Genomic DNA, 12,426 nt, shown 5'->3' with positions numbered 1-12,426 from the left:
CACGCTTCCACTCACGCGGTGCTGGGAGTCCATTGCAGCCGGAGTGCTTTCCAAAATGATTCATCCTGCCCTTTGCTTGAGACATGCAACAGCTTCCTAGCAAAGATGAACCCGATTTCTGGAAGAATCACTCTAAGACTGTAGTGGAAAATTTCCAGAACTAATTAAATACAATCATTTGCAGGGGTCAAGAGATCTGGACACCTGTTTCCTGGCAAGGTGGCGGGCGGCCGGCTGGACCATTGCTCAGCTGTCTCAGTGCCCAAGTGAGATTAGCACCTGGGTAAAGAGCAGCTGACGGTTGCTGAAGATAGCAAGACTGAGGTCAAGCCGACGGGAAGAAGAGAGGTAAAGACTGCATTGCTTTTCCAGAGGCCTCTGCCCAGCATAGAATCATAGAATGGTTTGGGTTGGAAGGGACCTTAAAGATCATCTAGTTCCAACCCCCCTGCCATGGGCAGGGATACCTGCCACTAGATTGGGTTGCTCAAAACCTCATCCAACCTGGCCTTGAACACTTCCAGGGATGGGGCATCCACAACTTCTCTGGGCAACCTGTTCCACTCTCACCACCCTCACAGTAAAGAATTTCTTCCTAATATCTACTCTTTCAGTTTGAAACTGTTACCCCTCATCCCATCACTACACTCCCTGATAAAGAGTCCCTCCCCCTCTTTCCTGTAAGGCCCCCTTTAAGTACTGGAAGGCTGCTACAAGGTCTCCCTGGAACTTTCTCTTCTCTAGGCTAAACAATCCCAACTCTCTCAGCTTGCCCTCATATGGGAGGTGATTCAGACCCCTGGTCATCTCCATGGCCCTCCTCTGAACCCACTCCAACAGGTCCAGAGCTGAACACAGTACTCCAGATGGGGTCTCACAAGAGCAGAGTAGAGGGGGATGGACATGGATCTGCTCAGCCTCGCTGTGCCTTCTTACTGTGGGAGATGGGCAGCAGCTTGGGATGTGTGTGCTGGGAACTCCCAGCAACTCCTTCAGCTCTAAGGTATGCAGATGCCGAAAGGCAGGCTCTGAGCCGCCTCTACAAACCCATGCCGCAGCGTTTGCATTGAACCTCTGACAATGCGGTGGGAGACCTGGTTAGCTCCAAACCCCCTTCCCCGCACCACGGGTGCAGGGATTTTGCCGAGGGAGGCTGTCAGCAGTAATAAGCAATCTCCTCCATCAGCACACAGCCCGAGCTCCCTGCGCCGCTCTGCCTGCCGCTGGGTGAGGCCTCTTCCTCTCGGGCTCTGACTCATGCCCACATGCGTGAGCAGGATGTGCATCACGGGCCAGTCCCGGGTCACCAGCTCGGCCCCCAGTGCCCTGCGGGAGCAGCCTGGACTGCATCCTGCAGCCAAAGACCTGCCGGCGACCCCGAGCCATACCCAGTGCCAGGGACTGAAGCTAGATGCAACTCCAGCATCTTCCCTCCAGCACAGAAAGACATCTCAGGATGGACCATCTCCTGGCTGTGGCTATTAAAGGCGGTACTGTCTCCAGCAAGCATGGCTTGCCCGACGAGCCTGCAGGCAGGGGGGTCCCTCATGGCTGGAGTCCAGGTCCCATCCTGATGTGTCAAAAACACTCTCCCTGCAAAACCACCCTTGTCCCATGCTGGAGAGAGATTTTTCAGGGCTTTTGCTGCGGTTGGCGCATGCACATGAAGCGCTTGGGCCACAGCACAGCACGAAAAGGTGCTCCCCCTCCAGCCGAACCACAAATCCTGCTTTTCCCCATGCGCCTGGAGAAAAAGAAGAAGAGGAGATTGAGAAAAATGTTACCAAGTCAGGAAATCATTCTGGAGGAGGGGGAGTAGTTCCTCTAACCTCGCGCATGTGGAAAGAAAAATATTTGCTGACTTTGCCTTATTTTTTAATTTATTGTTTTGCCAGCTGCTCAGATAAAAGGACAAAGCTCTGCCTGCTGTAATGAGGCAGCCAGTCAAGCATGCCTTTGCAGCACGGAGCATCTGGCTGGGACACCGGTGACGAGTGGGGAATAGTCCAAAGAGTTCACAGGACACATCCTTTCAAATCCCTCTGCAACAGCAAGGACCGGACACTTGCTTGTTCTTCCGCACATGAAAGTTTGAAATCTCCTGGAGATCATTAACTTCAGCAGACAAGGCTCTTACATATTAAGGATCACAAGACTCGTGATAAAAAAATCCCATGAGTTCACTGATTAAGCCTTCCTGCCCACTGGGCTCAAGTCCCTGTAGCCCCGTTCACCATGGCCGCCTCCGAAGGCTGCTGCCCTGCACAGAGCATGGCCATTCTGCATTGCCTCCGGTCCCCACAGGGAGCGAGGGCAGCACGAAGTCCCTCCAAAACTGGGCCAGTCGGTTCTCTTCAGTGGTTCCAGTTGTATTCTTGTGTTTTGGAGCATATCCCCTTTCCAAGCAAGGTAATTTAATGGAGCAGTGCCAAGCTCTGCTCTGGAATTCACTGCCACAGGATTTCGAGAGCCCAAAGTACAGGTAGGGTCAAAGGCAGCCAAGCAACTGTTTGGTAGGAAGGTCCTCGGAGGATGGTTAAACACCAAGGAGAGCATCAGTGGGCCACGGCATCATAGAATCATAGAATGGTTTGGGTTGGAAGGGACCTTAAAGGTCATCTAGTCCAACCCCCCTGCTGTGGGCAGGGACATCTTCAACTAGATCAGGTTGCTCAGAGCCCCCTCCAACCTGACCTTGAACACTTCCAGTAAAGGGGCATCCACAACTTCTCTGGGCAACCTGTTCTGCTGTCTCACCACCCTCACAGTAAAGAATTTCTTCCTAATATCTACTCTAAATCTACCCTCTTTCAGTTTAAAACCATTATCCCTCATCCTATCACTACACTCCCTGTTAAAGAGTCCCTCTCCATTTTTCCTGTAGGTCCCCTTTAAGTACTGTGTCCCTGTGCTGCAGGGGGGACCTCACAGGGGGAGCCCAACGCACACCTGCCCTGCTCCCATGCACATCTATAGGCATCTGACGGTGCTTCTCCTGGGGCCGGGTGGACCTGTTGGCCTGAGAGCATCCTGCCTTCGCCCAGATCCAGGCAGCTTAAGCATGGGCACAAGGGTGGGGAAGAGCAGGGTTCACCACCATGCTTGTCAGCCAAAAATTTCACACAAGCACCAGGGTTGGTTTTACCCTTTTGCCTGGGGTTTGAGAGCCGTTGCCCCCCTGCTTTGCAACGAAGGCTGCCGGCTGACCTTTGTGAGCCTTATTCTGCCGCCTTTACTCACTGGAGGAAACACTTACTCACACCAGGCATCCCACTGCCCATCTGCAAAGTCATTGTCATTGGGCTTGAGAATCTTGCACAGCCTTTTGCCCCAAATTATGTTGATACTTTGCCCCCAGTTGCTAACACAGCAAAGAAAACTTGCAGTATTTGAACCTCAGCGAGATTACGAATCTGACAAGTAGAGACTTGACAGGGATGTTATCACAAGGCCCAACAACGGCTTTACACTCAATTACATTTATGGTTTCCGTGATTCATCTAAATGTTTATGGCTTTGTCACTACCTGGAAGTTAAGAAAAGAAAAAAAAATGAAAAGGAAAAAAAAAAGCCCTGTAATGAACAATTTGCTGGTGCAAGACACTGGGTGACACTGGAGAAACTGAGCAACTACCTTAGGTGGTGGGGAAGAGTCATTTTCTGCGGTGACTGGAGCTATATTTGATTTCTTAGGCAATGTCAGCTTTTGCATGCTGCATTCTTTGGCTAATCGCCAGTGCGATGTGTAATACTTTAGCCACACTGTTGTTACTTAATCCTTTCCTAATCTGCAATTTGCGCAAGAAGAGTAAAATCTAAGCAAAGCCACTGAGAATATCTCCACGAATAATTTATCAAACTTGACTTTTGTTGTTGGCAGGAGACGGTAGTCGGTGGAGGTGAATGTTTTCCCACAACAGCGCCGTATGATAAACACGGGGCAGCTGATTCATGCTGCACTTATTTTCTGTCATCCACCCTTCGTGTCACCCTGATATTTCTTTGAATGATAAGCCCGCATGTGTGCTCACAACACACCGCCGAGGTCCCAGTTTCATCTCTTTCTGCAAATTACACATTAATTAACCATTAATAACAGTGGGAGTTGCATGCAGAAATCCACACCCGCTGTGATGAGACCGTGCCCTCGGTGAGCAAGTGCCTTATTAATCACCTGCATTTCGGTGCCGGAGCTGCCTCCGCAGCCCTGCAAGACAAACGTCCCTTGAGAGAAAAGCGCACGGGCGCTCGCCAGCCCTAATCCTGCCGTAAAGAAAAGCGTTACCTCTTGCTCTATGAATTTTATTTATTTTGGTCCTCTGGGCAGTGCTTGCTGTTGTTAGAAACATGATTGCTTCATACAGTTATGTTAATGTTTGCGTTTGACAGAATGTAATTGATACTTCTGCTGCTCTGCCTTCAAAGCCAAATTAGGAAATGAAGTGCTGCACATTAGCTTGTTTAGCTGGTTAAATACCGTAAATAAATACATACAGTGCAATGAAAACTAATGAGTTTTCTTTAAGGCATTTTCTAAATAGCTGGCTTCATAAAAAAAATTAAAAAATGTTCCTGCTGTGAACTCATATCCTGAAGGATTTGTCGTTTTGCTGCAATAAAAATTGACCCTGGCTGAAATCTGAACTCTGGATTTCACCTGGAGACCGGGATGTTGCAAGTCATGGAGGATGATGGTAAGAACTGTTGCAAATTTCACGGTACTTTTACCAACAATAGTTCTGAGAGACGTTGCATTTAACAAAGCCATTTTTTGCAAGGGATTAATTCAAACTGTGGTTACATGTCAAGCTATTCTTCTCAATGCTCACTAGGAAAACATTATATTTGTAAGGAGCATTTGCATAGGATATTTCTTTGTGCTGCTAAATCTGTGCAGTGCCATAATGCTAAACGTTGGGTTTTTTCCCTGACAGAATGCAATAGCATGAAAAAAAGTGGGAAAAAACCCTGCTTTTGTATAAAGAGATAATCTGAAGAGATTTGCTTGACAGAATGCACTCAGTACTGATTGAATAAAATGTGTTTTTCAAGTTATCTCTCAGGCCTACCCTCAGTGCATTAAAACAGCTAGAGAAGCCTACCCTCAGTGCATTAAAACAGCTAGAGCTGTTTAAAGCATGCACAGGCTTTACAAGCACGATGAATCTTTGTCTTGCACATCTTTATAAAAAATTGCTCTTTTCCCCCTTTTCTTTCATAAATAATACATTGATTCTAAGTGCCTTTGACTGACTTGAAGGTGTTCTCCTAAAATCAGGGCACTTTTTAGCGTAGGTAGAACTGCACCTCTACCAGTCCTTCTTAATTAACTGCAAATAACCTCAGCAGTATCATCTGCTTGGCAAAGAGATGTTGACCTTAAACCTGAGCTTGCTGAGCTGGCTATTTTACCTGGCGCTTTAAGAGGAAGCTGGTTTATAAATTCTGCAGTGCTACTTTAAAAAGAAAATTATTGAACTGATGCCTAAAATGCAGCTGAAGTATCAAGATTTGATAAAAATGTATATCTAGGATGTAAGATCTATCCTGACTGGGAGGCGTTTTGATGCCAGTTTAGGATGGAGCCCAGGATGTAGTGAAAAACCTCAATTTTTGTGTGTTTTCAGCAGCAAACAGAGGAGAAGTGAAGGCTCCCAGCACTTTTCAGAGAGGCCAGCAATATCTTGCAACTTCAAGATGAAAATGGTGACCAGCTCTGAGAAATACATAAGAGATTCAGACAGTCCTCATCCAAAAGGACCATTTAAAAATAGACAAATTATGACTCTCTCAAAAAGAAATGTATGCATTGCATAAATCAAAGTTCTCACACCCACCATCAAAGTTTAATCACTTAATATGCTGGTTCTTTCAACATGCTCTGAAACTTTGTATACAATAATACAAACAATGGGGTTACGAAGCAATAGCAATTTATTCTGCTGTACAAACGGATGTTGCATTATAATCCCTAAAGCAACACAGAGGCTGTTTGCAGATGTTACTACAATTTGGCATTTATTTTAATTGCTCTACAGTGTAGCGCATGTGAAATAAAGTCATGGGATGACCTACACATTCACCTACTCAGGGTGACTTAACTGCAGGGGAAAAAAAAAAGTGTTTTGAAAGTTTTCAAGGTTTCACCAAAGCACAAACCTCCTGCAGTTGTTTTAAGTTGTTTCAGGCTTCTGTCCAAGCCTGAAAGCATGGTAGGGCAGGGGGTAATTTAATCAGCCAGGCTATGTGGCGCATGTATTTTTACAAGTCTTTCAAGAATAACATCAGTAAAGTAACTTGAGATATTTTGGTGTCTGACATTCACTCAGCAAGTGCTAAGAAAATATGCTTACTGCACAGATTGCTGATTTCTCAGAGTGGGAGTCAAGGTGCCTAATTAAAGTCAGTGCACTTGGCTTTACCATTGACCAGGTCCCTATTCCCTCCTTTTCTCTTTCCACTCTCCTTCTAAAAGCAGAGTGTATTTAAAAGTTGCTCCTGCTCAAAGAACTGCCTGGAAGCAGTTGTTCTGGTGAACAGATTTCAAGCAAAAGGACAAAGTTAAACATGAGGCAAAGTATAAATAAAAATCAAGACTCTCTTCCTCCTCCTCCCTACTTGTGAGCGATGATCTCACCGCTCCGGGTGGATTACAAGGGTGGCTTGATCTCTTTCAGGAAAGCACATTCTCTAACCTTGATACTGCTGCTATTTATACTCCTCTCTTCTCACCACAAAGAAAAGCGGCTCTAATAATCTTTCCCTTCGTTTTTAAAGGGAGCACTGGGTGGCCTCTGCATTGCCTCCTGGCAGCGGGGTCAAGCCCCTGCCCACTGGCTCCGGCTCCCCGTTAAAGCCGATGCTCTCGACCACTGCCTCTGCTTCTGGCTGCTTACTTTCAGACACCTGAGATGTGATTTTCCACTGGCTTGAGCATCACATTGCCACGCACACAGGTGCAGGATGACAGCCTTGCCGTGCCATAGCATTTTCTCCTCACGGGGCACAGATGGAAATGAATGCACGTGCTGAAAGGCAATAGGGTTTCTAAAGTTCAGAGGCAGAGCTGTGACTCCTCTCCCCCTCGTTTATCAGATGAATAGGACACCCCGTTTCACATAGCTCTGGGGACATCTCAGGCCCTTCCCACCCCCCGAGAGGCAGGAGCCATCCCCTGTCCCCACTCATCTCCATGGGGATTCAACCCCAGTTAGAGCTGGGGGAGTCAGGGCTCAGACCCCGGCAGCTCAGGCACGATGGAGCATGCATAGGGACTGTAGATGAACTGATCCTCTCTGAGGCCAAACCCCATTTTTTCAGATTAAACCAAACATACTCAAGCTGCATTCCCCTCAAGACACCGCAAGAAATGGAGACAAACATTATGAAACGAAGTTTATTAAAACTTTCTACAAGTCAGACTTTATCATCCAGGTTTCCATATACATATACATATTTACAAGTTGGACATAGTGTTTTTAGCTTTTCTGGCAGAGTTTTCTACCAATATATACAAATGTACTGTTTTTCATAGAAGGGTTAAACTGTATCACAGATACAAATGTCAAGCAATCATGAGAGGTTTAGTGCAACGGAGAGCTGTAGTGCCCTGCTCTTAATGCTCATGATTCTGTCAAGTTAGTATTGCCAACAATAATTCACATTAAATTGCTCTTCGACACCTCTTATTAGGACAAACAAAGTACAACAAAACAAGAAAACAAAACCCCAAACAGTAAGGTATGTACAAAGTACACAGTCCATGAGGTATACATGGTATTCTTGCAACGCGTGGTGGGACTGCAGCTTGCCGGGGGTTTACCTTAAAATGACTTCACTCGAACTGTGCCGTGTCCGGGACGTACGTTACCCACCCACAGCCATTTCAGAAGCTGCGCTCTCGCCTAAGGCGAATGGACATCTCTTTGCATAAGCCACTGGACACAAATGTGAAACGAAGCAGAAATTTTAGGCAGGACTAAGCTTTACTTACCCCCAACCCAGGAAGCTAATGATTTAGATATATTCATTATCCACGCACATTGGAAAGACTATGAATAATCATGCAAAAAAAAAAAAAATTTAAGGGGAAAAAAAAAAATGTAGCCAGAGGCAAACAACATACCTGAATAATCAACTAAGGACATCTGGAGATTTTACTCTTAAGACTAACTTTTTGGGGAGTGGAGGGGAGAAGAGGAGAGGGGATGTGATGTTTTTAAGAGTTGAGCCTGTAGGAAAACACAACCGTGTTTACATGTACTGTACAAGATACCCCTTATCGTTTTCCAAGGGAAGGCGCCCCAGCCGATAGTGTTACGGTTTGGTAAACGGATATGTTTTGGCACTCAGAGCTAACGAGACCTGCTACTTGACAAGCTCGCTGAGGGCATAAAGTTATACAGGCTACACCATGGTAACACGAGGCTTAAGTCTATTTAAAATGCTTTCCTGGTCAGCGAATGGAATCGGAGGGGATCCAGCTGGGAGATCCACCAGTTTCTGCTTCGGAAAGAGCCACAGCAGTGGTTTGTCTTACGGGTGGATCTAGGAGCTTCATGCCTCTGAAAGCAAGATCAGCTGGAGGAGCAGCAGCGAGCAGGCAGCTGGCCGTGGCAGGTGAAGACCTCCTTCCCTCATTAAAGTGCGCTTACAGTCAGAAAGCTACTTTGCAAGCCGGCTGGTGTGGCACGCCGAGTCGATTCCCCTTTTTACGCATTTCTGTCAGATGTGCTCAGTTAGAGGCGCGCCTCGTGCCCCCCACCCCCTAAGCATCACGGCCAGGGCTCCGCACCCCCGTAGCCACCGTGGGAAAGCAGAAGGGGCTGCCTTTCTGTCTCACACCTCACCAGCCATAAGACTCTGCAGCCAAGATGCGGCCAGTTACACCAGTGGAGAATGCGGGAGGCAGGAGAAAAGCCAGGCGGCTCTCGCAAAGCTGCCCGGGTCCTCCAGGGCCAGCGGGTCGGACCTACCAGCAGAGCAAGAGGATGAAACTCTGAGTACGCTCAGGGAGCGGAGATCTATGGGTTGGCGTTTATTTTAAACAAGGTCACTTTTCTGACCATACTGGCATTTTAAGATGCTGTTGAGTTTGCAAACGTTGAAAAATGAAGCCCTACGAAGATGCCGGAGGTGAGAACCATGGAGGATTTTGAGATTTCGGGGTTAGCAGAAGAAGGAACTAATATCGTCATTGTCTCCGTGGTATTCTGGAACAATTTGATCTGAAGTTCCCGTCTCCTGGTCTGTATATCCAGGCTCCAAGACCGCCTCAAACCAAGGGTGAAGCAAGATCTCCGGAGCAGTGAGTCTTTCAGAGGGCTCCCGCCGCAGGAGGCTGCGGATGAGGCATCGGGCTTTGGGGGAGACGTGGTCAGGAATACAGAACTGTCCACGCCGGATTTTGGAAAACAGAGTGCTAGGGTCCGAGTCATGGAAGGGATAGCGTCCCACCAACAGGGTATAGAGCATCACTCCCAAACTCCACACGTCGGCCGATTTTCCAGAGTAAGTCCCTGTTGTGTTTAGGATCTCAGGGCTGACGTACGCTGGGCAGCCGTGCTTGTCTGAGAGCGCATCGTCTTCGCCTTTGATGATGTGTGTGTCTTCCAGGCTCTCCAGCCGCAGCTGAGTCCTAGGGAGGGCAGGAGAGGAAGCCACAGGTTAGAAATAGCAACACCCAGGCATAAGCAAGCACGGCGAGCCCCCCCCGGCTGCAGCAATCCTCACTCCCCTTCTCGCATAGGCATAAAAAGGAGAGGAAACACTTTTTAATTTGCAGCAGAGAAGTTGCCTGGACTCCTGGACCCGTGCAATGGAGCACAGCTATGTGCATCGGGTAGGCACTCAGCGATGCCTGCTTGTTTCATTTACTGGGGATTTTAACAACACAGAAGGCTCTCGAGGAACACCAGCAAGTCACCTTCTATCTACGCAGGTTGCACTGCAACTGCAGGGGGTTAATCGGCTACAATGCATCGTACACGCTGCTATTTGCGGTTCAGGCTTTGAGCAAACAGCGTCCAGCTGCGTGATTTTGCAAACCACAAAGTCCAGCTCCCTTCCGTGCTTGCGGGAATCATCGGCTCTCCCAAGTTTTGTATTTTATTTTTTAATTGTTACTCTTTTTGCCTTTCTGGAGGGTACCACCGCACCCACCACCTCCCGGGTGGAGATGGGTCCACCTTGACCTCCCATTTTGCGGGGAAAGGGGAGCTTCGCATCAGCGAGGAAGCCGTCGGCTCGCCCTGGAAGGACTCTACACTGCCTTGCAGCCCGCTGGGGTGTAGATGCATTGGCTGCAGCCTGTCCTCAGCGTGACCTCGCCAAATACCCATTGGTTCTGCAAACGGAAAATATGACTCAACACGAACCGTGGGCCCGGGATTGGCTGCAGGAGCCCTGAAACTGCACCTGTGCCGGAGAGCCCAAGTCCGCCTGCCATTGCTTAACCCTCTTCTTGCCAAATGGGATGCACATGACACTCGCCTGTGCAACGCGTTATTTCCAAATGAGCAAGACTGTGTGCAATGTAACATTTCAACAAATGTTTCATCTTCTTATGGGCGGGAAAAGCTGCAATAGTTTCCTTCAAAGGAATTACTTTCTTTGCATGTCAACATATGGTTGTTTCTGTTTAAGAGGGGCAGTGCTGGTTAATTTTCTTATCACATTTATAAGTGATATCCTGAAGAAGCATTAGCCCAGTTAAACAGAAAAAAACAAAACCAAAACATGTTTTCTTCTGCTTCTGTAACATTACTTCCAGTTTCATCAGATTAAGCACAACTCCATTACAGCTTTTACTTATTTTTTTAGCTTTCCACAGGATAAGCAGCTAGTCAGCATCAGTTTTGCTGATTAATAATGTATTTCTGGCTCTGCCACATGTGGTGAGGCACTACAAGAGCAGCAAACACTCCAGGGAAATACTGAATTATTTCCCTAATCTAAATTTAACAACTAGATTCTTGATCTCCTTTCTATAAACCTAGGCTTTAGGCTAAGTTTTACCAAAGTGCTTTTCTTCAGTGCAGGATTCCCAAAGCAATATTTAACTGTGTCCCACCTTCCCTCCCGTGCATGCCCACATCCACGAGAACAGGGGGCACGGAAAGCACCGCCACCGGTAGTGGAGGAGGGATAAAAGCCTTGAAGGACACAGCCGGTCTTTCAGCAGCAGCGTAACCCTGATCAGCAGGGGATTTCAGTGAGGAGACCCCTCACGAGCACCCCTCTCCCGACCGCGGATCTGCCACGGGTCAGGTCCCAGCCACAAGGAGGGACCAGAGGCTCAGGCTCCTCACAACTCCTGCTCCCTCAGATGGGCCATTCCCTCTCCCTGGCCCAACGCCTCAGCCTCCCTCCTCTCCTTTTCTCTGCCTTTTATTCATTTTACACTGAATGAGTGGCACACATGACATCTTCTGGCGCTAACGAGCACCCGAACTATCGTCCCTTTGTCTACCAGTGGGTTTCACTGAACTTTTGCTGAATGAGAGGAAGCTCCTGGCGAGCTTCCTCCCTTTCATCAGTCGAGATCTAACTAAGAGTAAGTACATACCAGTTAGATCCGTGACCTACAACACACACGTGATGGGGACCTACTCGGATCGCTCGCAGGTGATGCCTGGCTGACATGGCTGTTTCCACTCCCTGGGACACTTTTTGCATCTCTGGATGTGGCATTCCTCCCTCCCCACTCACCCCAGGGCTGGCTGGTGACAACCGCTTACCTTTCTTCATTAGAGAAGACAAATTTCCTGAGCTTGAGGTCACCAAGTACGATGGCCGACTGGTGGCAGTGAGCTACAGCAGAGACAATCTGCTTGAACAGCCGGGCAGCCTCCTCTTCCCTCAGCCTCTTGCAGCTCCTCACGTAGGAGTGCATGTCCCCAAAGTCCTTTTCAAAGAACACATAGGCCTTGGTGTCCCCGAGGATGACTTCAACAACCCCGGTGATGTTTCTGTGCGACGGTAGCTGAATGTAAGGCCGGATCTTGTCCTGGTAGTGTTTGAGGGGGAACACCTGTAAAGAGGAAATTAAACCAAAATTCATTCTCAAGGGCGTTGAAAACAGCCGCTCGCGTAGCAACTCTCCCCAAACAATGACGAGGGAGCTGGAGGGGAGCCAGAGCTCAGCAGGAGCTCCGTTCAAAGCGGTTACCGAGACCCTTCCTGTTCATTTTATATTGAAAAGGGGGAAAAAATAAAACGAACCACCACCCCCAAAGCTTTTTGGGGAAGGTACTCCGAGGTAACCCGGAGTTACAGCTTATTTCAGCGCATATAAAATCCCCACCGGCGGCAGGCCGGGCGTTTCTAACCGGGGAGCAGCGGGAGGATGTTTTGCAAGGCTCTCCCCGGGTCGAGCGGTTACGCGGCGCTCAGAAACACCGGTAGGATCCCCCCCCCCCCCCCCCC

At 48.2% G+C, this 12,426-nt stretch overlaps 1 protein-coding gene and 1 long non-coding RNA gene across 3 annotated transcripts; one reads left to right on the top strand and one right to left on the bottom strand.

Annotated features, from left to right (window-relative positions):
* Window positions 1–4,404: 4,404 nt before the first annotated feature.
* On the top strand, window positions 4,405–6,077 carry LOC103897252. Its single transcript, XR_657478.1, has 2 exons — window positions 4,405–4,694; window positions 5,628–6,077. It is a non-coding gene; the product is annotated as an uncharacterized LOC103897252 (long non-coding RNA).
* A 1,305-nt stretch (window positions 6,078–7,382) lies between these two features.
* On the bottom strand, window positions 7,383–12,028 carry TRIB1 (tribbles pseudokinase 1). Of its 2 annotated transcripts, none has more exons than XM_009277242.1 (2): window positions 11,739–12,028; window positions 7,383–9,637 (listed from the first exon to the last, which is right to left on the bottom strand). In XM_009277242.1, the coding sequence occupies exons 1-2, from the start codon at window positions 11,891–11,893 to the stop codon at window positions 9,169–9,171; spliced, it is 624 nt and encodes a 207-aa protein (XP_009275517.1). In that variant the 5' UTR covers window positions 11,894–12,028; the 3' UTR covers window positions 7,383–9,168. The 2 variants fall into 2 exon arrangements, with proteins under 2 accessions (XP_009275517.1, XP_019327068.1); XM_019471523.1 differs by lacking the exon at window positions 11,739–12,028 and adding an exon at window positions 9,926–11,195.
* Window positions 12,029–12,426: the final 398 nt, after the last annotated feature.

Source organism: Aptenodytes forsteri, unplaced genomic scaffold (assembly GCF_000699145.1).
Source record: "Aptenodytes forsteri isolate BGI_AS27 unplaced genomic scaffold, ASM69914v1 Scaffold49, whole genome shotgun sequence".
Classification (NCBI taxonomy): Eukaryota; Metazoa; Chordata; class Aves; order Sphenisciformes; family Spheniscidae; genus Aptenodytes; species Aptenodytes forsteri.
Note: the sequence above shows the minus strand (reverse complement) of the source record. Positions and strands in the feature narration are given on the sequence as shown.